The sequence below is a fragment of the Pleurodeles waltl genome, chromosome 7 (assembly GCF_031143425.1).
Source record: "Pleurodeles waltl isolate 20211129_DDA chromosome 7, aPleWal1.hap1.20221129, whole genome shotgun sequence".
Classification (NCBI taxonomy): domain Eukaryota; kingdom Metazoa; phylum Chordata; class Amphibia; order Caudata; family Salamandridae; genus Pleurodeles; species Pleurodeles waltl.
The window spans coordinates 82886659-82908152 of NC_090446.1; the positions used below are offsets into that span (position 1 = coordinate 82886659).

General features: G+C 49.5%; 1 protein-coding gene across 1 annotated transcript; it reads left to right on the top strand.

Annotated features, from left to right (window-relative positions):
• The first annotated feature begins 14742 nt into the window (after positions 1–14742).
• Positions 14743–15588, top strand: LOC138246844 (magnetosome-associated protein MamJ). The gene has a single exon (XM_069201599.1). It carries the CDS (start codon positions 14743–14745, stop codon positions 15586–15588), a length of 846 nt encoding a protein of 281 aa, XP_069057700.1.
• The last annotated feature ends 5906 nt before the right edge of the window (positions 15589–21494 follow it).

Consider the following 21494-nt stretch of genomic DNA (forward strand, 5'->3'; position numbering starts at 1 on the left):
GACAAGAAACCTGTCCCTCTCTTGAAGGCCTTAGGCAGCAAGCTGCTGAAGAGTCCAAAGGCAAGAAAAATGGAACGCATAGGGTCTATTGGGAAGATGGACTCCTGTACACTGAGGCCAGAGACCCCAAACCTGGTGCCACTAGGAGAGTGGTAGTGCCTCAGCTGTTCAGGAAGTTCATCCTAACATTGGCCCATGACATTCCCCTTGCTGGACATTTGGGACAAACCAAGACGTGGGAGAGGTTAGTCAACCACTTCTACTGGCCCAATATGTCCAACATGGTTAAGGAGTTTTGCCTCTCCTGCCCCACCTGTCAAGCCAGTGGTAAGACAGGTGGGCATCCAAAGGCCCCCCTCATTCCACTTCCAGTGGTGGGGGTTCCCTTTGAGAGAGTGGGTGTGGACATAGTTGGTCCACTAGAACCTCCCACAGCCTCAGGAAATATGTATATCCTGGTAGTAGTGGATCATGCTACCAGGTATCCTGAAGCTATTCCCCTTAGGTCGACTACTGCCCCTGCAGTAGCCAAGGCCCTCATTGGTATCTTTACCAGAGTGGGTTTCCCTAAGGAGGTGGTGTCTGACAGAGGTACCAACTTCATGTCAGCATACCTAAAGCACATGTGGAATGAGTGTGGGGTGACTTATAAATTCACTACACCATACCATCCACAAACTAATGGCTTAGTTGAGAGATTCAACAAGACATTAAAGGGCATGATCATGGGGCTCCCAGAAAAACTCAAAAGGAGATGGGATGTCCTCTTGCCATGTCTGCTTTTCGCTTACAGAGAGGTGCCACAGAAGGGAGTAGGATTCTCACCCTTTGAACTTCTGTTTGGTCATCCTGTAAGGGGACCACTTGCCCTTGTTAAAGAAGGCTGGGAGAGACCTCTCCATGAGCCTAAACAGGACATAGTGGACTATGTACTTGGCCTTCGCTCTAGAATGGCAGAGTACATGGAAAAGGCAACCAAAAACCTTGAGGCCAGCCAACAGCTCCAGAAGTTTTGGTATGACCAAAAGGCTGCACTGGTTGAGTTCCAACCGGGGCAGAAAGTCTGGGTTCTGGAGCCTGTGGCTCCCAGGGCACTCCAGGACAAATGGAGTGGCCCTTACCCAGTACTAGAAAGGAAGAGTCAGGTCACCTACCTGGTGGACCTGGGCACAAGCAGGAGCCCCAAGAGGGTGATCCATGTAAACCGCCTTAAGCTCTTCCACGACAGGGCTGATGTCAATCTGTTGATGGTAACAGATGAGGATCAGGAGGCAGAGAGTGAACCTCTCCCTGATCTTCTGTCATCAGACCCAAAAGATGGCACAGTAGATGGAGTGATCTACTCAGACACCCTCTCTGGCCAACAGCAAGCTGATTGTAGGAGAGTCCTACAACAGTTTCCTGAACTCTTCTCCTTAACCCCTGGTCAGACACACCTGTGTACCCATGATGTGGACACAGGAGACAGCATGCCTGTCAAGAACAAAATCTTTAGACAATCTGACCATGTTAAGGAAAGCATCAAGGTGGAAGTCCACAAGATGCTGGAATTGGGAGTAATTGAGCGCTCTGACAGCCCCTGGGCTAGCCCAGTGGTCTTAGTCCCCAAACCTCACACCAAAGATGGAAAGAAAGAGATGAGGTTTTGTGTGGACTACAGAGGGCTCAATTCTGTCACCAAGACAGATGCTCATCCAATTCCAAGAGCTGATGAGCTCATTGATAAATTAGGTGCTGCCAAATTTCTAAGTACCTTTGACTTGACAGCAGGGTACTGGCAAATAAAAATGGCACCTGGAGCAAAAGAAAAGACAGCATTCTCCACACCTGATGGGCATTATCAGTTTACTGTTATGCCCTTTGGTTTAAAGAATGCCCCTGCCACCTTCCAAAGGTTGGTGAATCAAGTCCTTGCTGGCTTGGAGTCCTTTAGCACAGCTTATCTTGATGATATTGCTGTCTTTAGCTCCACCTGGCAGGATCACCTGGTCCACCTGAGGAAGGTTTTGAAGGCTCTGCAATCTGCAGGCCTCTCTATCAAGGCATCCAAATGCCAGATAGGGCAGGGAACTGTGGTTTACTTGGGCCACCTTGTAGGTGGAGGCCAAGTTCAGCCACTCCAACCCAAGATCCAGACTATTCTGGACTGGGTAGCTCCAAAAACCCAGACTCAAGTCAGGGCATTCCTTGGCTTGACTGGGTATTACAGGAGGTTTGTGAAGGGATATGGATCCATTGTGACAGCCCTCACTGAACTCACCTCCAAGAAAATGCCCAAGAAAGTAAACTGGACTGTGGAATGCCAACAGGCCTTTGACACCCTGAAACAGGCAATGTGCTCAGCACCAGTTCTCAAAGCTCCAGATTATTCTAGGCAGTTCATTGTGCAGACTGATGCCTCTGAACATGGGATAGGGGCAGTTTTGTCCCAAACAAATGATGATGGCCTTGACCAGCCTGTTGCTTTCATTAGCAGGAGGTTACTCCCCAGGGAGCAGCGTTGGAGTGCCATTGAGAGGGAGGCCTTTGCTGTGGTTTGGTCCCTGAAGAAGCTGAGACCATACCTCTTTGGGACTCACTTCCTAGTTCAAACTGACCACAGACCTCTCAAATGGCTGATGCAAATGAAAGGTGAAAATCCTAAACTGTTGAGGTGGTCCATCTCCCTACAGGGAATGGACTTTATAGTGGAACACAGACCTGGGACTGCCCATGCCAATGCAGATGGCCTTTCCAGGTTCTTCCACTTAGAAAATGAAGACTCTCTTGGGAAAGGTTAGTCTCATCCTCTTTCGTTTGGGGGGGGGTTGTGTAAGGAAATGCCTCCTTGGCATGGTTGCCCCCTGACTTTTTGCCTTTGCTGATGCTATGTTTACAATTGAAAGTGTGCTGAGGCCTGCTAACCAGGCCCCAGCACCAGTGTTCTTTCCCTAACCTGTACTTTTGTATCCACAATTGGCAGACCCTGGCATCCAGATAAGTCCCTTGTAACTGGTACTTCTAGTACCAAGGGCCCTGATGCCAAGGAAGGTCTCTAAGGGCTGCAGCATGTCTTATGCCACCCTGGAGACCTCTCACTCAGCACAGACACACTGCTTGCCAGCTTGTGTGTGCTAGTGAGGACAAAACGAGTAAGTCGACATGGCACTCCCCTCAGGGTGCCATGCCAGCCTCTCACTGCCTATGCAGTATAGGTAAGACACCCCTCTAGCAGGCCTTACAGCCCTAAGGCAGGGTGCACTATACCATAGGTGAGGGTACCAGTGCATGAGCATGGTACCCCTACAGTGTCTAAATAAAATCTTAGACATTGTAAGTGCAGGGTAGCCATAAGAGTATATGGTCTGGGAGTTTGTCAAACACGAACTCCACAGCCCCATAATGGCTACACTGAAAACTGGGAAGTTTGGTATCAAACTTCTCAGCACAATAAATGCACACTGATGCCAGTGTACATTTTATTGTAAAATACACCACAGAGGGCACCTTAGAGGTGCCCCCTGAAACTTAACCGACTATCTGTGTAGGCTGACTAGTTTTAGCAGCCTGCCACAAACCGAGACATGTTGCTGGCCCCATGGGGAGAGTGCCTTTGTCACTCTGAGGCCAGTAACAAAGCCTGCACTGGGTGGAGATGCTAACACCTCTCCCAGGCAGGAATTGTCACACCTGGCGGTGAGCCTCAAAGGCTCACCTCCTTTGTGCCAACCCAGCAGGACACTCCAGCTAGTGGAGTTGCCCGCCCCCTCCGGCCAGGCCCCACTTTTGGCGGCAAGGCCGGAGAAAATAATGAGAATAACAAGGAGGAGTCACTGGCCAGTCAGGACAGCCCCTAAGGTGTCCTGAGCTGAGGTGACTCTAACTTTTAGAAATCCTCCATCTTGCGGATGGAGGATTCCCCCAATAGGGTTAGGATTGTGACCCCCTCCCCTTGGGAGGAGGCACAAAAAGGGTGTACCCACCCTCAGGGCTAGTAGCCATTGGCTACTAACCCCCCAGACCTAAACACGCCCTTAAATTTAGTATTTAAGGGCTGCCCTGAACCCTAGAAAATTAGATTCCTGCAACTACAAGAAGAAGGACTGCCTAGCTGAAAATCCCTGCAGCGGAAGACCAGAAGACGACAACTGCCTTGGCTCCAGAAACTCACCGGCCTGTCTCCTGCCTTCCAAAGATCCTGCTCCAGCGACGCCTTCCAAAGGGACCAGCGACCTCGACATCCTCCGAGGACTGCCCCTGCTTCGAAAAGACAAGAAACTCCCGAGGACAGCGGACCTGCTCCAAGAAAGGCTGCAACTTTGTTTCCAGCAGCTTTAAAAGAACCCTGCAAGCTTCCCGCAAGAAGCGTGAGACTTGCAACACTGCACCCGGCGACCCCGACTCGGCTGGTGGAGAACCGACACCTCAGGAGGGACCCCAGGACTACTCTGATACTGTGAGTACCAAAACCTGTCCCCCCTGAGCCCCCACAGCGCCGCCTGCAGAGGGAATCCCGAGGCTTCCACTGACCGCGACTCTTTGAACCTAAAGTCCCGACGCCTGGGAGAGACCCTGCACCCGCAGCCCCCAGGACCTAAAGGACCGGACTTTCACTGGAGAAGTGACCCCCAGGAGTCCCTCTCCCTTGCCCAAGTGGAGGTTTCCCCGAGGAATCCCCCCCCTTGCCTGCCTGCAGCGCTGAAGAGATCCCGAGATCTCTCATAGACTAACATTGCGAACCCGACGCCTGTTCCTACACTGCACCCGGCCGCCCCCGCGCTGCTGAGGGTGAAATTTCTGTGTGGACTTGTGTCCCCCCCGGTGCCCTACAAAACCCCCCTGGTCTGCCCTCCGAAGACGCGGGTACTTACCTGCAAGCAGACCGGAACCGGGGCACCCCCTTCTCTCCATTCTAGCCTATGTGTTTTGGGCACCACTTTGAACTCTGCACCTGACCGGCCCTGAGCTGCTGGTGTGGTGACTTTGGGGTTGCTCTGAACCCCCAACGGTGGGCTACCTTGGACCAAGAACTAAGCCCTGTAAGTGTCTTACTTACCTGGTTAACCTAACAAATACTTACCTCCCCTAGGAACTGTGAAAATTGCACTAAGTGTCCACTTTTAAAACAGCTATTTGTGAATAACTTGAAAAGTATACATGCAATTTTGATGATTTGAAGTTCCTAAAGTACTTACCTGCAATACCTTTCGAATGAGATATTACATGTAGAATTTGAACCTGTGGTTCTTAAAATAAACTAAGAAAAGATATTTTTCTATACAAAAACCTATTGGCTGGATTTGTCTCTGAGTGTGTGTACCTCATTTATTGTCTATGTGTATGTGCAACAAATGCTTAACACTACTCCTTGGATAAGCCTACTGCTCGACCACACTACCACAAAATAGAGCATTAGTATTATCTCTTTTTACCACTATTTTACCTCTAAGGGGAACCCTTGGACTCTGTGCATGCTATTCCTTACTTTGAAATAGCACATACAGAGCCAACTTCCTACAAGAACCAACACCTCAGGGAGGACCCCCGGACTACTCTACGACTGTGAGTACCAAAACCTGTCCCCCCTGAGCCCTCACAGCGCCGCCTGCAGAGGGAATCCCGAGGCTTCCCCTGTCCGCGACTCTCTGAAACCTAAGTCCCGACGCCTGGAAAAGACCCTGCACCCGCAGCCCCCAGGACCTGAAGGACCGGACTTTCACTGCAGAAGTGACCCCCAGGAGTCCCTCTCCCTTGCCCAAGTGGAGGTTTCCCCGAGGAAGCCCCCCCTTGCCTGCCTGCAGCGCTGAAGAGATCCCTTGATCTCTCATTGACTTCCATTGCGAACCCGACGCTTGTTCTAACACTGCACCCGGCCGCCCCCGCGCCGCTGAGGGTGAAATTTCTGTGTGGGCTTGTGTCCCCCCCGGTGCCCTACAAAACCCCCCTGGTCTGCCCTCCGAAGACGCGGGTACTTACCTGCTGGCAGACTGGAACCGGGGCACCCCCTTCTCTCCATTGAAGCCTATGCGTTTTGGGCACCACTTTGAACTCTGCACCTGACCAGCCCTGAGCTGCTGGTGTGGTAACTTTGGGGTTGCTCTGAACCCCCAACGGTGGGCTACCTTGGACCAAGAACTGAACCCTGTAAGTGTCTTACTTACCTGGTAAAACTAACAAAAACTTACCTCCCCCAGGAACTGTGAAAATTGCACTGTGTCCACTTTTAAAATAGCTATTTGTGAATAACTTGAAAAATATACATGCAATTGAAATGATTCAAAGTTCCTAATGTACTTACCTGCAATACCTTTCAAACAAGATATTACATGTTAAATTTGAACCTGTGGTTCTTAAAATAAACTAAGAAAATATATTTTTCTATAACAAAACCTATTGGCTGGATTTGTCTCTGAGTGTGTGTACCTCATTTATTGTCTATGTGTATGTACAACAAATGCTTAACACTACTCCTTGGATAAGCCTACTGCTCGACCACACTACCACAAAATAGAGCATTAGTATTATCTATTTTTACCACTATTTTACCTCTAAGGGGAACCCTTGGACTCTGTGCATGCTATTCCTTACTTTGAAATAGCACATACAGAGCCAACTTCCTACATTGGTGGATCAGCGGTGGGGTACAAGACTTTGCATTTGCTGGACTACTCAGCCAATACCTGATCACACGACAAATTCCAAAATTGTCATTAGAAATTGATTTTTGCAATTTGAAAAGTTTTCTAAATTCTTTAAAGTCCTGCTAGGGCCTTGTGTTAGTCCCTGTTAGCATTTCGTTTAGAGTTTAAAAGTTTGGTAAAAGTTTGAATTAGATTCTAGAACCAGTTTTAGTTTCTTAAAAAGTATTCCAACTTTTAGAAGCATAATGTCTAGCACAGATGTGAATGTGGTGGAACTCGACACCACACCTTACCTCCATCTACAGATGAGAGAGCTAAGGTCACTCTGTAAACTAAAGAAAATAGCAATGGGCTCCAAACCTACCAAAGTACAGCTCCAGGAGCTGTTGGCAGAGTTTGAAAAGGCCAACCCCTCTGAGGATGGCAACACAGAGGATGAAGATAGTGACTTGGAGGGAAATTCCCCCCCTCCAGTCCTACTTAGGGAGAACAGGGCTTCTCAAGCCCTGACTCCACAAATAATAGTCAGAGATGCAGGTTCCCTCACAGGAGGGACCAACAACTCTGAAATCACTGAGGATAACTCCAGTGAAGAGGACATCCAGTTAGCCAGGATGGCCAAAAGATTGGCTTTGGAAAGACAGATCCTAGCCATAGAAAGGGAAAGACAAGAGATGGGCCTAGGACCCATCAATGGTGGCAGCAACATAAATAGGGTCAGAGATTCTCCTGACATGTTGAAAATCCCTAAAGGGATTGTAACTAAATATGAAGATGGTGATGACATCACCAAATGGTTCACAGCTTTTGAGAGGGCTTGTGTAACCAGAAAAGTGAACAGATCTCACTGGGGTGCTCTCCTTTGGGAAATGTTCACAGGAAAGTGTAGGGATAGACTCCTCACACTCTCTGGAAAAGATGCAGAATCTTATGACCTCATGAAGGGTACCCTGATTGAGGGCTTTGGATTCTCCACTGAGGAGTATAGGATTAGATTCAGGGGGGCTCAAAAATCCTCGAGCCAGACCTGGGTTGACTTTGTAGACTACTCAGTAAAAACACTAGATGGTTGGATTCAAGGCAGTGGTGTAAGTAATTATGATGGGCTGTACAATTTATTTGTGAAAGAACACCTGTTAAGTAATTGTTTCAATGATAAACTGCATCAGCATCTGGTAGACCTAGGACCAATTTCTCCCCAAGAATTGGGAAAGAAGGCGGACCATTGGGTCAAGACAAGGGTGTCCAAAACTTCCACAGGGGGTGACCAAAAGAAAGGGGTCACAAAACCTCCCCAGGGGAAGGGTGGTGAGACAGCCAAAAATAAAAATAGTAAAGAGTCTTCTACAGGCCCCCAAAAACCTGCACAGGAGGGTGGGCCCAGAGCCTCTTCACAAAACAATCCTGGGTACAAGGGTAAAAACTTTGATCCCAAAAAGGCCTGGTGTCGTAGCTGTATTCAGCCTGGACACCAAACTGGAGACAAGGCCTGTCCCAAGAAAGGTTCCACTCCAAACTCCAATCCAGGTAACACTGGAATGGCTAGTCTCCAAGTGGGATCAACAGTGTGCCCAGAGCAAATCAGGGTCCACACTGAAGCTACTCTAGTCTCTGAGGGTGGGGTGGATTTAGCCACACTAGCTGCCTGGCCGCCTAACATGCAAAAATACAGGCAGCAGCTCTTTATTAATGGGACAAGTGTAGAGGGCCTGAGGGATACAGGTGCCAGTGTCACCATGGTGACAGAGAAACTGGTTTCCCCTGGCCAATACCTGACTGGAAAAACCTATACAGTCACCAACGCTGACAATCAGACTAAAGCACATCCCATGGCAATGGTAACTTTAGAATGGGGAGGGGTCAATGGCCTGAAACAGGTGGTGGTCTCCTCAAACATCCCAGTAGACTGTCTGCTTGGAAATGACCTGGAGTCCTCAGCATGGGCTGAGGTAGAACTAAAAACCCATGCAGCCATGATGGGTATCCCTGAACTGGTGTGTGTAAAAACAAGAGCACAATGCAAGGCACAGGGTGAAAAAGTAGAGCTGGAGTCTGGAAGAAAGGCCCAGCCTACCAAGAGGAAAGGAAAGTCAGTTGGGACACCAACTGCAACACAGTCAGAAAAAGAGAACCTCTCTTCTCAGGAAGAAGTTCTGCCCTCTGAGGGAACTGAGCCTTTGGAGCTTGAACCTTATCAGGTTGAGCTCTTGGGCCCAGGGGGACCCTCAAGGGAGGAGCTGTGTAAGGGACAAGAAACCTGTCCCTCTCTTGAAGGCCTTAGGCAGCAAGCTGCAGAAGAGTCCAAGGGCAAGAAAAATGGAACACATAGGGTCTATTGGGAAGATGGACTCCTGTACACTGAGGCCAGAGACCCCAAACCTGGTGCCACTAGGAGAGTGGTAGTGCCTCAGTCGTTCAGAGAGTTTATTCTGACCTTAGCCCATGATATTCCCCTTGCTGGGCATTTGGGACAAACCAAGAGTGGGAGAGGTTAGTCAACCACTTCTACTGGCCCAATATGTCCCACAAGGTTAAGGAGTTTTGCCTCTCCTGCCCCACCTGTCAAGCCAGTGGTAAGACAGGTGGGCATCCAAAGGCCCCCCTCATTCCACTTCCAGTGGTGGGGGTCCCCTTTGAAAGAGTGGGTGTGGACATAGTTGGTCCACTAGAACCTCCCACAGCCTCAGGAAATATGTATATCCTAGTAGTAGTGGATCATGCTACTAGGTATCCTGAAGCTATTCCCCTTAGGTCAACTACTGCCCCTGCAGTAGCCAAGGCCCTCATTGGTATCTTTACCAGAGTGGGTTTCCCTAAGGAGGTGGTGTCTGACAGAGGTACCAACTTCATGTCAGCATACCTAAAACACATGTGGAATGAGTGTGGGGTGACTTACAAATTCACTACACCATACCATCCACAAACTAATGGCTTAGTTGAGAGATTCAACAAGACATTAAAAGGCATGATCATGGGGCTCCCAGAAAAGCTCAAAAGGAGATGGGATGTCCTCTTGCCATGTCTGCTTTTCGCTTACAGAGAGGTGCCACAGAAGGGAGTAGGATTCTCACCCTTTGAACTTCTGTTTGGTCACCCTGTAAGGGGACCACTTGCTCTTGTTAAAGAAGGCTGGGAGAGACCTCTTCATGAGCCTAAACAGGACATAGTGGACTATGTACTTGGCCTTCGCTCTAGAATGGCAGAGTACATGGAAAAGGCAAGCAAAAACCTTGAGGCCAGCCAACAGCTCCAGAAGTTTTGGTATGACCAAAAGGCTGCAATCGTTGAGTTCCAACCAGGGCAGAAAGTCTGGGTTCTGGAGCCTGTGGCTCCCAGGGCACTTCAGGACAAATGGAGTGGCCCTTACCCAGTGCTAGAAAGGAAGAGTCAGGTCACCTACCTGGTAGACCTGGGCACAAGCAGGAGCCCCAAGAGGGTGATCCATGTGAACCGCCTTAAGCTCTTCCATGACAGGGCTGATGTAAATCTGTTGATGGTAACAGATGAGGATCAGGAGGCAAAGAGTGAACCTCTCCCTGATCTTCTGTCATCAGACCCAAAAGATGGCTCAGTAGATGGAGTGATCTACTCAGACACCCTCTCTGGCCAACAGCAAGCTGATTGTAGGAGGGTCCTACAACAGTTTCCTGAACTCTTCTCCCTAACCCCTGGTCAGACACACCTGTGTACCCATGATGTGGACACAGGAGACAGCATGCCTGTCAAAAACAAAATCTTTAGACAGTCTGACCATGTTAAGGAAAGCATCAAGGTGGAAGTCCACAAGATGCTGGAATTGGGAGTAATTGAGCGCTCTGACAGCCCCTGGGCTAGCCCAGTGGTCTTAGTCCCCAAACCTCACACCAAAGATGGAAAGAAAGAGATGAGGTTTTGTGTGGACTACAGAGGGCTCAACTCTGTCACCAAGACAGACGCCCATCCAATTCCTAGAGCTGATGAGCTCATAGACAAATTAGGTGCTGCCAAATTCTTAAGTACCTTTGACTTGACAGCAGGGTACTGGCAAATAAAAATGGCACCTGGAGCAAAAGAGAAAACAGCATTCTCCACACCTGATGGGCATTATCAGTTTACTGTTATGCCCTTTGGTTTAAAGAATGCCCCTGCCACCTTCCAAAGGTTGGTGAATCAAGTCCTTGCTGGCTTGGAGTCCTTTAGCACAGCTTATCTTGATGATATTGCTGTCTTTAGCTCCACCTGGCAGGATCACCTGGTCCACCTGAAGAAGGTTTTGAAGGCTCTGCAATCTGCAGGCCTCTCTATCAAGGCATCCAAATGCCAGATAGGGCAGGGAACTGTGGTTTACTTGGGCCACCTTGTAGGTGGAGGCCAAGTTCAGCCACTCCAACCCAAGATCCAGACTATTCTGGACTGGGTAGCTCCAAAAACCCAGACTCAAGTCAGGGCATTCCTTGGCTTGACTGGGTATTACAGGAGGTTTGTGAGGGGATATGGATCCATTGTGACAGCCCTCACTGAACTCACCTCCAAGAAAATGCCCAAGAAAGTGAACTGGACTGTAGAATGCCAACAGGCCTTTGACACCCTGAAACAAGCAATGTGCTCAGCACCAGTTCTAAAAGCTCCAGATTATTCTAAGCAGTTCATTGTGCAGACAGATGCCTCTGAACATGGGATAGGGGCAGTTTTGTCCCAAACAAATGATGATGGCCTTGACCAGCCTGTTGCTTTCATTAGCAGGAGGTTACTCCCCAGGGAGCAGCGTTGGAGTGCCATTGAGAGGGAGGCCTTTGCTGTGGTTTGGTCCCTGAAGAAGCTGAGACCATACCTCTTTGGGACTCACTTCCTAGTTCAAACTGACCACAGACCTCTCAAATGGCTGATGCAAATGAAAGGTGAAAATCCAAAACTGTTGAGGTGGTCCATCTCCCTACAGGGAATGGACTTTATAGTGGAACACAGACCTGGGACTGCCCATGCCAATGCAGATGGCCTTTCCAGGTTCTTCCACTTAGAAAATGAAGACTCTCTTGGGAAAGGTTAGTCTCATCCTCTTTCGTTTGGGGGGGGTTGTGTAAGGAAATGCCTCCTTGGCATGGTTACCCCCTGACTTTTTGCCTTTGCTGATGCTATGTTTACAATTGAAAGTGTGCTGAGGCCTGCTAACCAGGCCCCAGCACCAGTGTTCTTTCCCTAACCTGTACTCTTGATTCCACAATTGGCACACCCTGGCATCCAGATAAGTCCCTTGTAACTGGTACCTCTGGTACCAAGGGCCCTGATGCCAGGGAAGGTCTCTAAGGGCTGCAGCATGTATTATGCCACCCTAGAGACCCCTCACTCAGCACAGACACACTGCTTACCAGCTTGTGTGTGCTGGTGAGAACAAAACGAGTAAGTCGACATGGCACTCCCCTCAGGGTGCCATGCCAGCCTCTCACTGCCTATGCAAGTATAGGTCAGTCACCCCTCTAGCAGGCCTTACAGCCCTAAGGCAGGGTGCACTATACCATAGGTGAGGGTACCAGTGCATGAGCATGGTACCCCTACAGTGTCTAAACAAAACCTTAGACATTGTAAGTGCAGGGTAGCCATAAGAGTATATGGTCTGGGAGTTTGTCAAACACGAACTCCACAGCACCATAATGGCTACACTGAAAACTGGGAAGTTTGGTATCAAACTTCTCAGCACAATAAATGCACACTGATGCCAGTGTACATTTTATTGCAAAATACACCCCAGAGGGCACCTTAGAGGTGCCCCCTGAAACTTAACCGACTGTCTGTGTAGGCTGACTAGTTCCAGCAGCCTGCCACACTAGAGACATGTTGCTGGCCCCATGGGGAGAGTGCCTTTGTCACTCTGAGGCCAGTAACAAAGCCTGCACTGGGTGGAGATGCTAACACCTCCCCCAGGCAGGAGCTGTAACACCTGGCGGTGAGCCTCCAAGGCTCCCCCCTTTGTCACAGCACCGCAGGACACTCCAGCTAGTGGAGTTGCCCGCCCCCTCCGGCCCCCACTTTTGGCGGCAAGGCCGGAGAAAATAATGAGAATAACAAGGAGGAGTCACTGGCCAGTCAGGACAGCCCCTAAGGTGTCCTGAGCTGAGGTGACTCTAACTTTTAGAAATCCTCCATCTTGCAGATGGAGGATTCCCCCAATAGGGTTAGGATTGTGACCCCCTCCCCTTGGGAGGAGGCACAAAGAGGGTGTACCCACCCTCAGGGCTAGTAGCCATTGGCTACTAACCCCCCAGACCTAAACACGCCCTTAAATTTAGTATTTAAGGGCTACCCTGAACCCTAGAAAAATTAGATTCCTGCAACAACAAGAAGAAGGACTGCCTAGCTGAAAACCCCTGCAGAGGAAGATCAGAAGACAACAACTGCCTTGGCTCCAGAAACTCACCGGCCTGTCTCCTGCCTTCCAAAGAACTCTGCTCCAGCGACGCCTTCCAAAGGGACCAGCGACCTCTGAATCCTCTGAGGACTGCCCTGCTTCGATGACGACAAGAAACTCCCGAGGACAGCGGACCTGCTCCAAAAAGACTGCAACTTTATCCAAAGAAGCAGCTTTAAAGAACCCTGCAATCTCCCCGCAAGAAGCGTGAGACTTGCAACACTGCACCCGGCGACCCCGACTCGGCTGGTGGAGAACCAACACCTCAGGGAGGACCCCCGGACTACTCTACGACTGTGAGTACCAAAACCTGTCCCCCCTGAGCCCCCACAGTGCCGCCTGCAGAGGGAATCCCAAGGCTTCCCCTGACCGCGACTCTCTGAAACCTAAGTCCCGACGCCTGGAAAAGACCCTGCACCCGCAGCCCCCAGGACCTGAAGGACCGGACTTTCACTGCAGAAGTGACCCCCAGGAGTCCCTCTCCCTTGCCCAAGTGGAGGTTTCCCCGAGGAAGCCCCCCCTTGCCTGCCTGCAGCGCTGAAGAGATCCCTTGATCTCTCATTGACTTCCATTGCGAACCCGACGCTTGTTCTAACACTGCACCCGGCCGCCCCCGCGCCGCTGAGGGTGAAATTTCTGTGTGGGCGTGTGTCCCCCCCAGTGCCCTACAAAACCCCCCTGGTCTGCCCTCCGAAGACGCGGGTACTTACCTGCTGGCAGACTGGAACCGGGGCACCCCCTTCTCTCCATTGAAGCCTATGCGTTTTGGGCACCACTTTGAACTCTGCACCTGACCGGCCCTGAGCTGCTGGTGTGGTAACTTTGGGGTTGCTCTGAACCCCCAACGGTGGGCTACCTTGGACCAAGAACTGAACCCTGTAAGTGTCTTACTTACCTGGTAAAACTAACAAAAACTTACCTCCCCCAGGAACTGTGAAAATTGCACTGTGTCCACTTTTAAAATAGCTATTTGTGAATAACTTGAAAAATATACATGCAATTGAAATGATTCAAAGTTCCTAATGTACTTACCTGCAATACCTTTCAAACAAGATATTACATGTTAAATGTGAACCTGTGGTTCTTAAAATAAACTAAGAAAAGATATTTTTCTATAACAAAACCTATTGGCTGGATTTGTCTCTGAGTGTGTGTACCTCATTTATTGTCTATGTGTATGTACAACAAATGCTTAACACTACTCCTTGGATAAGCCTACTGCTCGACCACACTACCACAAAATAGAGCATTAGTATTATCTATTTTTACCACTATTTTACCTCTAAGGGGAACCCTTGGACTCTGTGCATGCTATTCCTTACTTTGAAATAGCACATACAGAGCCAACTTCCTACACCCTGCCATTACCAAAGCCAGACCAGCAACCAACACTGACCCTGCCATTACCACAGCCAGAACAGCGACCAACACTGACCCTGCCATTACCACAGCCAGACCAGCGACCAACACTGACATGACCCTACCACAGCCAGATGAGCAACCAACACTGACCCTGCCATTACCACAGCCAAACCAGCCACCAACATTGACCCTGCCATTGCCACAACCTGAACAGCAACCAACACTGGCCATACCAAAGCCTGAACAGCAACCAACACTGACCCTGCCATTACCACAGCCAGACCAGCAACCAACACTGACCCCGCCATTACCACAGCCAGAACAGCAACCAACACTGACCCTGCCATTACAACAGCCAGAACAGCGACCAACACTGACATGACCCTACCACGGCCAGACCAGCGACCAACACTGACCCTGCCATTACCACAGCCAGACCAGCAACCAACACTGATACTGCAATTAGCACAGCCTGAAAAGCAACCAACACTGACCCTACCACAGCAAGAACAGCAACCAACACTGACCCTGCCATTACCACAGCCAGACCAGCAACCAACACTGACCCTGCCATTATCACAGCCAGAACATCGACCAACACTGACCCTGCCATTACCACAGCCAGAACAGCGACCAACACTGACCCAACCACAACCAGAACAGCAACCAACACTGACCCTGCCATTACCACAGCCAAAACGGCGACCAACACTGACCCTACCACAACCAGAACAGCAACCAACACTGACCCTGCGATTACCACAGCCAGAACAGCGACCAACACTGACCCCGCCATTACCACAGCCAGAACAGCAACCAACACTGATACTGCCATTACCACAGCCAGAACAGCGACCAACACTGACCCTGCCATTACCACAGCCAGAACAGCGACCAACACTGACCCTGCCATTACCACAGACAGAACAGCGACCAACACTGACCCTACCACAGCCAGAACAGCAACCAACACTGACCCTGCCATTACCACAGCCAAACCAGCAATCTACACTGACCCTGCCATTACCACAGCCAGAACAGCAACCAACACTGGCCCTGCCATTACCACAGCCAGAACAGCAATCAACCTGGCCACGTCCCAGGTCCCTCTACAAGGCATCTCCCCCCGGACCACTTAACATAAACTGTCTAGAAATTGTGGGGGCCTGGATACAGCTGGGGGGAGGGAGCCCCTCCCCGCATGATGGAATTATTGTTGTTTAATCCCAGATGAGGCTGTGTTGGGAGGGGGGAGGCCTGATCATGACGGGAAATTACAAATTAAAAACAGCCATTTCAATCAGCCAGCGATAAAACCAGCACTTAAAAGCTTTGGGGGTCGGGTGGGGGTAGGGGGCGGGCTCTCTCCTCTCTTAGCACGGAGTTCCTCACTCCGCCTGTGTCCCCCCTCCCGTCACTTCCCACCTTCTGCTTCTCTTACTCTATTTTTCATCCCCCGTTCTTCTCTGCCCTCTCTCTGCCCTGTTTTCTAGCGTCTGACCCTCCGTGCTCACAGCGGACTCTCCCCCCCACACTTTCCACTCTTTCCTGTTTGTTCGTTCAGTTCTCCTCTCTCCATTCCCTTCAATATTCCACCCCTTTAACTTTCTTGTCCTCTTGTTTCCCTTTCTCTCTCCCTCTCTTGTTCATCCCTACTCCCTCGATCTCCATTCATCCACACCGCCCTCCCGTCTCCTCCGTTCGCGGACCCTCTTCCCTTCAAGTATTATTTTCGATTTTGTCCCTCCCTCCACTAGGACCTCGACCTCCCCTCCCTCTGTGGCGCAGATATCTCCCAGCGCTCCCTCTCCATCACTGGTCCTTCATTCCTCGCCCCCCCTTCTCTGTAATACACCACCCCCTCCCGACTTCTGAGCACTCTTCCCTTCTTTTTCACAATCGTTCCACCCACTTCTCCCTCATGTTCGAAACTTTGAATCTGTCGTTTTGATTGAATGAAAAGTAACAATCAACTCAATTTTTTGTCAAGATTTCTTGGAAGTTCCTCCCCTCCCCCGCAATCTCCAAAGTCACTTTGATGTATTGGCTCATTGGATTTCCACCTTTTCAATTTCATTTTTATTTTATGTTTTAAAACCCTCCTTTTCACATGAAGGCCCATATTTATACTCTTTGACGCAAAACTGCGCTAACGCAGTTTTGCGCCAAAAAAATTAGCGCCGGCTAACGCCATTCTGAAGCGCCATGCGGGCACCGTATTTATTGAATGGCGTTAGCCGGCGTTAGCCGACCGGCGCTGCCTGGTGTGCGTGAAAAAAACCACGTACACCAGGCAGCGCCGGCGTAGGGAAAAATGGCGTTTGGCCGTCCAAAAATGGGGCAAGTCAGGCTGAGGCAAAAAAATCATCTTAACCCGATTTGCGCCATTTTTTTTGGGCGCCCAGACGCCATTAACATGACTCCTGTCTTAGCAAAGACAGGAGTCATGCCCCCTTGCCCAATGGCCATGCCCAGGGGACTTCTGTCCCCTGGGCATGGTCATTGGGCATAGTGGCATGTAGGGGGGCACAAATCAGGCCCCCCTATGCCAATTTTTTTTTTTTTTTTAAACTTACCACAACTTACCTTTCCTTCCCTGGGATGGGTCCCTCCATCCTTGGGTGTCCTCCTGGGGTGGGCAAGGGTGGCAGGGGGTGTCCCTGGGGGCTTGGGAGGGCACCTCTGGGCTCATTCTGAGCCCACAGGTCCCTTAACGCCTGCCCTGACCCAGGCGCTAAAATCCGGCGCAAATGCGGGTTTTTTAGTCCCGCCCACTCCCGGGCGTCATTTTTGCCCGGGAGTATAAATACGACGCATATGCATCGCAGTCATTTTTTAAGACGGGAACGTCTCCCTTGCATATCATTAACGCAAGGAAGGTGTTCACGCAAAAAAATGACGCTAACTCCATGAACTTTGGCGCTAGACGCGTCTAACGCCAAAGTATAAATATGGAGTTAGTTTTGCGTCGAAAAAAACGACGCAAATTCGGCGCAAACGGAGTATAAATATGCCCCGAAATGTTTAACTCCCATGCAATGTTTAACATTGCTATTCTGTAAAAAAACTAAAAATGACAAAGAAATATTACTGTTCACCAAATTTCTTACAGGAAATGGCCCAGACTCTATGGGAATGTTTAGTCTACTCTTGATGTATAATATTTTAAATTGTAATTATGAGAACATAATTGATTTTCATTCACTTATGGTGACCTGATAGTTTTTTCTGAAGTGGGTACAACGTAAAAAAAAAAATACTGATAATCTGCTCGTCAAGAGCTCATTCCGGAAGCCCATGTGAGCATATGAAGTTGTAAAAGCCTAGTTCTCTAAATTCATCTGTATGTTTTCCAACTTTGCGAGCAGCACAGCTGATGAAGTAAACAAGCTTTTGCAATGCAATGGGTCTCGCATTTGCTCGAGTTAGAGCTATTAGCGTTGTAAATTCCTAACTGGACTTTTCTTGCTACATAAATTGAAAATGAAAAGTAGAACAGGTGACATAAGTGAGCCGATTCAAAGCGCCATGGCCGCCGTGAGCGCGAAGGAGTGACACAAAAGGAAAAAGAAGTTCGCTTGCAGTCAAATGTATTGGTAAACGTGCAATTATCCATGTAACAGGGTCGATGGCCAAGGGTAACAAAACTGCTGCAAGGAGGCACAAACGTAAAGCATTTACCAATGATAATAAAGGACTTTTGAAAGGCAAGCCCATGAACGAGTGATAGTGATGGGCATGTGGTGGGTGTGGTTAAAAGCCCACAGGTAGATTACAACAGGCCAGAGCGCTTGCCCGCTCGACCTAAAAAGTGGGGCAAAAAGGAGCCGCGAGCTGAAATTGAAACACCCCTACTGTTGCGCATGGCTGCGAGCACACGGATCAGCAGCCGGTTACCATAGCAGAGGTGGCTCAACCTAGAACTCATGCTTCCGGATGGGACTTCCTGTAGTGAGGAATGGAGGTGATAGGGCTTGTCTTGATAGCCAGGGGGGTGCCAGTGCAGTGGAGCACACAGGTCCCCAACCCTGCAAGATTGCGTTCCATCAATGTTGGCCATGACACCTGGCTGCAGGTACCAGAGTTGGGTAAAGTGAACAAACACCTCGACTAAAGTCCAACAATTTTCCACATCTCCTCCAAATGCAAAGTTCCCCAACTTCAAGGATATCGTTTTTCTGTTCACTCACCCAGGGGCCCCTACCCTCTGTGGTTTAATAACCTGCCAGAGAAATGGATCAGTGCCCCTGGAATTTTTTTAATACATTTTGAGGACACCCTTTGCACCTTGAAGCTGTAGTACGCCGGTCACTCTCAGAGAGCCCATGGCTGCTCCAAGAACCGCTAGGCATAATAATTGTATGACTTCAGAATGACTCCAGAAAGATCCTCCTTTCTGTCTCAGATTTCTGCCCATACGAACCATGGTTTCTGGTGCGTTGACCTGCACATCCGACCAAGAGAATCATGGTGACCCATCTTGCCTTCAGAAAGAAGGAATAACCGAGAACTGCTCAGACCAAGGGAATTATAACCACCAAGGTGACTCTGTGTCTTCTTGTGGACAGCTAGGAGGTCCTGTAAACACCACTGCTAGCTATCTTTAGAGAGAACACCCAGATAGTTTGAGAAGGATGCTTACAAACTTTGTGTACGCAGCTAGGGATCCCATGGGCTGCTCCTTTCTATGTCTCAACTAGTATCCAACTGTGTATTCGTAGGGTAGTGAGTCCAAAAGAAGTATATCCACAGGAGATAAAGTTTATTTGGAATAAAGCAGGACTGCATCGAACCAGATTCAGCTACAACAATCGAGATTCTGAGATGGCTTAAAATTATGGGAATTGTGTCTACTGTGAGATAAATCACGAAACATGCCCCTTTCGTAGAAAATTAAAATAATAAAACATCAATTAAATCCTCTAAACTCATGTATTAATGCAGCCCTGATTCCACAGCAAAAGCACTAAGAACACAGGGAACTGTCTCAGAAAATCTAAGGAAGACTCACTCCTTGGAAGATAAGACACATAGGTGGTCATTCTGACCGCGGCGGGCGGCGGTCGCCGCCCGCCATGCGGTCACCGCCGAATGGCCGCTCCGCGGTCAGGAGACCGCGGATGCCATTCTGGCTTTCCCGCTGGGCCCGTGGGCAACCGCCAAAAGGCCGCCCGCCGGCCCAGCGGGAAAGCCCCTGCAACGAGGAAGCCGGCTCCGAATGGAGCCGGCGGAGTTGCAGGGGTGTGACGGGTGCAGTGGCACCCGTCGCGATTTTCACTGTCTGCAAAGCAGACTGTGAAAATCTGTATGGGGCCCTGTTAGGGGGCCCCTGCACTGCCCATGCCAGTGGCATGGGCAGTGCATGGGCCCCCAGGGGCCCCACGACACCCGTTCCCGCCATCCTGGTTCTGGCGGTGAAAACCACCAGAAACAGGCTGGCGGGACGGGGGTTGGAATCCCCATGGCGGCGCTGCAAGCAGCGCCGCCATGGAGGATTCCGTGGGCCAGGGGAAAACCGGCAGGAAACCGCCGGTTCCCCTTTTCTGACCGCGGCTTTACCGCTGCGGTCAGAATAGCCCTGGAAGCACCGCCAGCCTGTTGGCGGTGCTTCCGCTGCTCTCCGCCCTGGCGGTCAGAGACCGCCAGGGTTGGAATGAGGGCCATAATCATTATTTTTGTATTTAAACATTTATTTGGTTTATCCAATCCAGATATGTGAGGGCGGGCTCCTTTACATTGAAAGAGAAACCAAAGCTTATACTATGTGAAGCAGGAGTTTAGGAATGTCTACCACGGGTTAGGGAGAATGTCCGAGAATGATATGGATGAGAAGAATGAGTTACAGTCATTGAGAAGCAGAAAAGAAGAAAAGGAAACACAAGAGTAGTAGATTATACAGTTTCAAGCAGGTGAGTCTTTAGTTGTTTCCTGAAAGTCAGAAAGAGGGGTCACTCCCCTGAGGGAAGGTGGTCCCATGCGAAAACAGCGGCAACAGAGAAGAATTGTTGTCAGGCAATAGATTTTTAAAAACTTTTTAGGACTTTCAAGAGTAGAGAATTGTTGCTACTTAGTCCTCTTCAACTGTCCAAGTCAGAGTTAATTCAGCAGGTCTGGGGGAATCCTTGTGTATCACCACCGTGTGACTGACTGATTCTGAGCCTGGATGGGCAGCGGGTAGAGGCTCAGAACCTTTTGCCAACCTTACTATTTAATGCTTATAAGTCTTGCAAAAGGTAGACCTTAAATGCCCATTGTGTCGGATGCATAGTATTTGGCAAGCATTGTCAAAGGCAATAGCTCGGCCTACTCCAGTGCTATTGGCCTTGCCAATATGTTTTAGCCATGTCATACACTAGAATGCCTTATGTTCAACATGGTTAAAAGTTTGCGGGGGTAAGGGAGAGGGGTGTGGAGTGTTGTAAAAAGTCATAAAGAGTGGAGTGTTATGGAGTGGTGTACAGCAGAGTGGTGCGGAGTGAAGTGAAATGGAGTGTCATGGAGTGGTATGGACTATTTGCAGTGTTGTGGGGGAGAAGGGTGTTGTAGAGTGGAAGGGCATAGTGTGGAGTGGAGTTGATTGGGCAGAGTGGAGTAGAGTGTCGTAGAGTGGAGTAGAGTGTCGTAGAGTGGAATAGAGTGTCGTAGAGTGGAGTGGCATAAAGTGTCATGGAGTAGTGTAAAGCAGATTGGAGTGGTGTAGAGGGTGTGGAGTAGATTGTTGTAGAGTAGTGGAGCGTAGGAGAGTGGAATGGAATAGAGTGGAGTATAGTGTTCTAGACACATGTGGCATAGAGTAGAGTGGAGTGGAATTGTGTGTCATAGAGGGGAGTGGCATAGAGTGAAGTGGCGAAGAGTTCATTAGAGTGCAGTAATCTGTTGTAGAATGGAGTGGAATAAAGTGACATGGAGTGGAATAGAGGGAGTTGCATAGAGTGTGGTAAAGTGGAATAGTGTTGAGAGTGCATAGGGTAGAGTACAGTGTTGTAGAATGGAGTGGCGTGGAGTAGAGTGTCATAGAGTGGAGTAGAGTTTAATGGAGTAGAGCATCATAGTCTGGAGTATCGTAGAGTGGCATATAGTAGAGTAGATTGTTGTAGAATGGAGTGTCAGAGTGGAGTAGAGTATCGCAG